Raw genomic sequence first — 1,091 nt, 5'->3', positions numbered from 1 at the left:
TTTTTTTTTTTTTTTAAACAGAACTGATGGAAATCAGATGTAGACTATAATATGAAACTGAACATACTGCTAGGTTCAATTTGAGGGTCTGGTTGAGTTGAAGTGCAGGCACATAATTTGCCTGTTGGAGGTAGTGGACCATGAGCAGCTCCCGGTTCTGGAAACCTCCGGTGTTTTGAAGGAACCGCTGCAAACACTCCTAAACAGACATATTTGAATTAAAGTTAAAAATAAAGTAGGGATGCTCCGATCAGGATTTTTGCAGCCGATACCATGTACCGATTTCTTGTCATTGTGATAGGCCGATACCGATGCCGATTCTGATGCTTCAAGCTTTAGACGGTTTCATTTTATAAAAGGCTTCGTTGAATAAACATGAGCACGTACTGCACGTTTAAAAATCAAAACCACAATATCAAAACTGACGGATTTTCCAAAAGGCTTCGTTGAATAAACATGAGCACGTACTGCACGTTTAAAAATCAAAACAAGGCGCGGGTGTTTTTATATCACTGTATTTCTGAAGGAAGACTATCTTTAGAAAATGTTCGATGTCATTTTCATTTCATCTTGCATGTTATATGCCTGATAAAGCAGCGTTTGTGAGCTCAGCGCTGCTTTGTGTACAGCCGTTACTGGGGAAACCTCTGTATCTCTGCTTTAAAGCACCTCCTGCTGGCAGAGAATGAATTTGCATTTTCAGTAAGTCTGTCTGATTTAAGCAGCAAACATATTTAGCTTTTCTTATATCCACGGGCGCTGCGGATAATCCACGGGTCGGGTAATAAAAAATGCATTCTGATTATTTGTGGGTGGGTCGCAGGTGAATAAAATAAATCATAAATGATGCAAATATTAATTACATTTTTTTTTAAATACATTTTTTTCATGAGGCAGACGATTTCACGTGTGTGTGTGTGTGTGTGTGTGTGTGTTCGTTCGCCTGATCGGGAAGTTGCAGTGACAGAAACGGTGACACTCCAGATAAAGTTTGAAAGGAGTAAAGCCTGTGTTAATGCCATTGAGTAGGCTAATATGGCCAAAGAAGATATTTTGTTTTATAAATAAATGTTCATTTAAAAGCAGCCCAC

General features: G+C 38.8%; 1 protein-coding gene across 2 annotated transcripts in view; it reads right to left on the bottom strand.

Moving 5' to 3' along the window:
* Positions 1-1,091, bottom strand: part of ahctf1 (AT hook containing transcription factor 1) — a 23,845-nt gene that overhangs the window by 8,050 nt on the left and 14,704 nt on the right. For both annotated transcript variants that reach the window (XM_016534839.1, XM_016534845.1), the window contains exon 23: positions 68-199. In XM_016534839.1, coding sequence (XP_016390325.1) covers positions 68-199 — 132 coding nt within the window. The remainder of the gene's footprint in view (positions 1-67; positions 200-1,091) is intronic.

Source organism: Sinocyclocheilus rhinocerous, unplaced genomic scaffold (assembly GCF_001515625.1).
Source record: "Sinocyclocheilus rhinocerous isolate Xijiao unplaced genomic scaffold, SAMN03320098_v1.1 scaffold1004, whole genome shotgun sequence".
Taxonomy (NCBI): Eukaryota; Metazoa; Chordata; class Actinopteri; order Cypriniformes; family Cyprinidae; genus Sinocyclocheilus; species Sinocyclocheilus rhinocerous.
The sequence above is the reverse complement of the archived record's forward strand: the minus strand, read 5'-3'. Positions and strand labels throughout refer to the sequence as shown.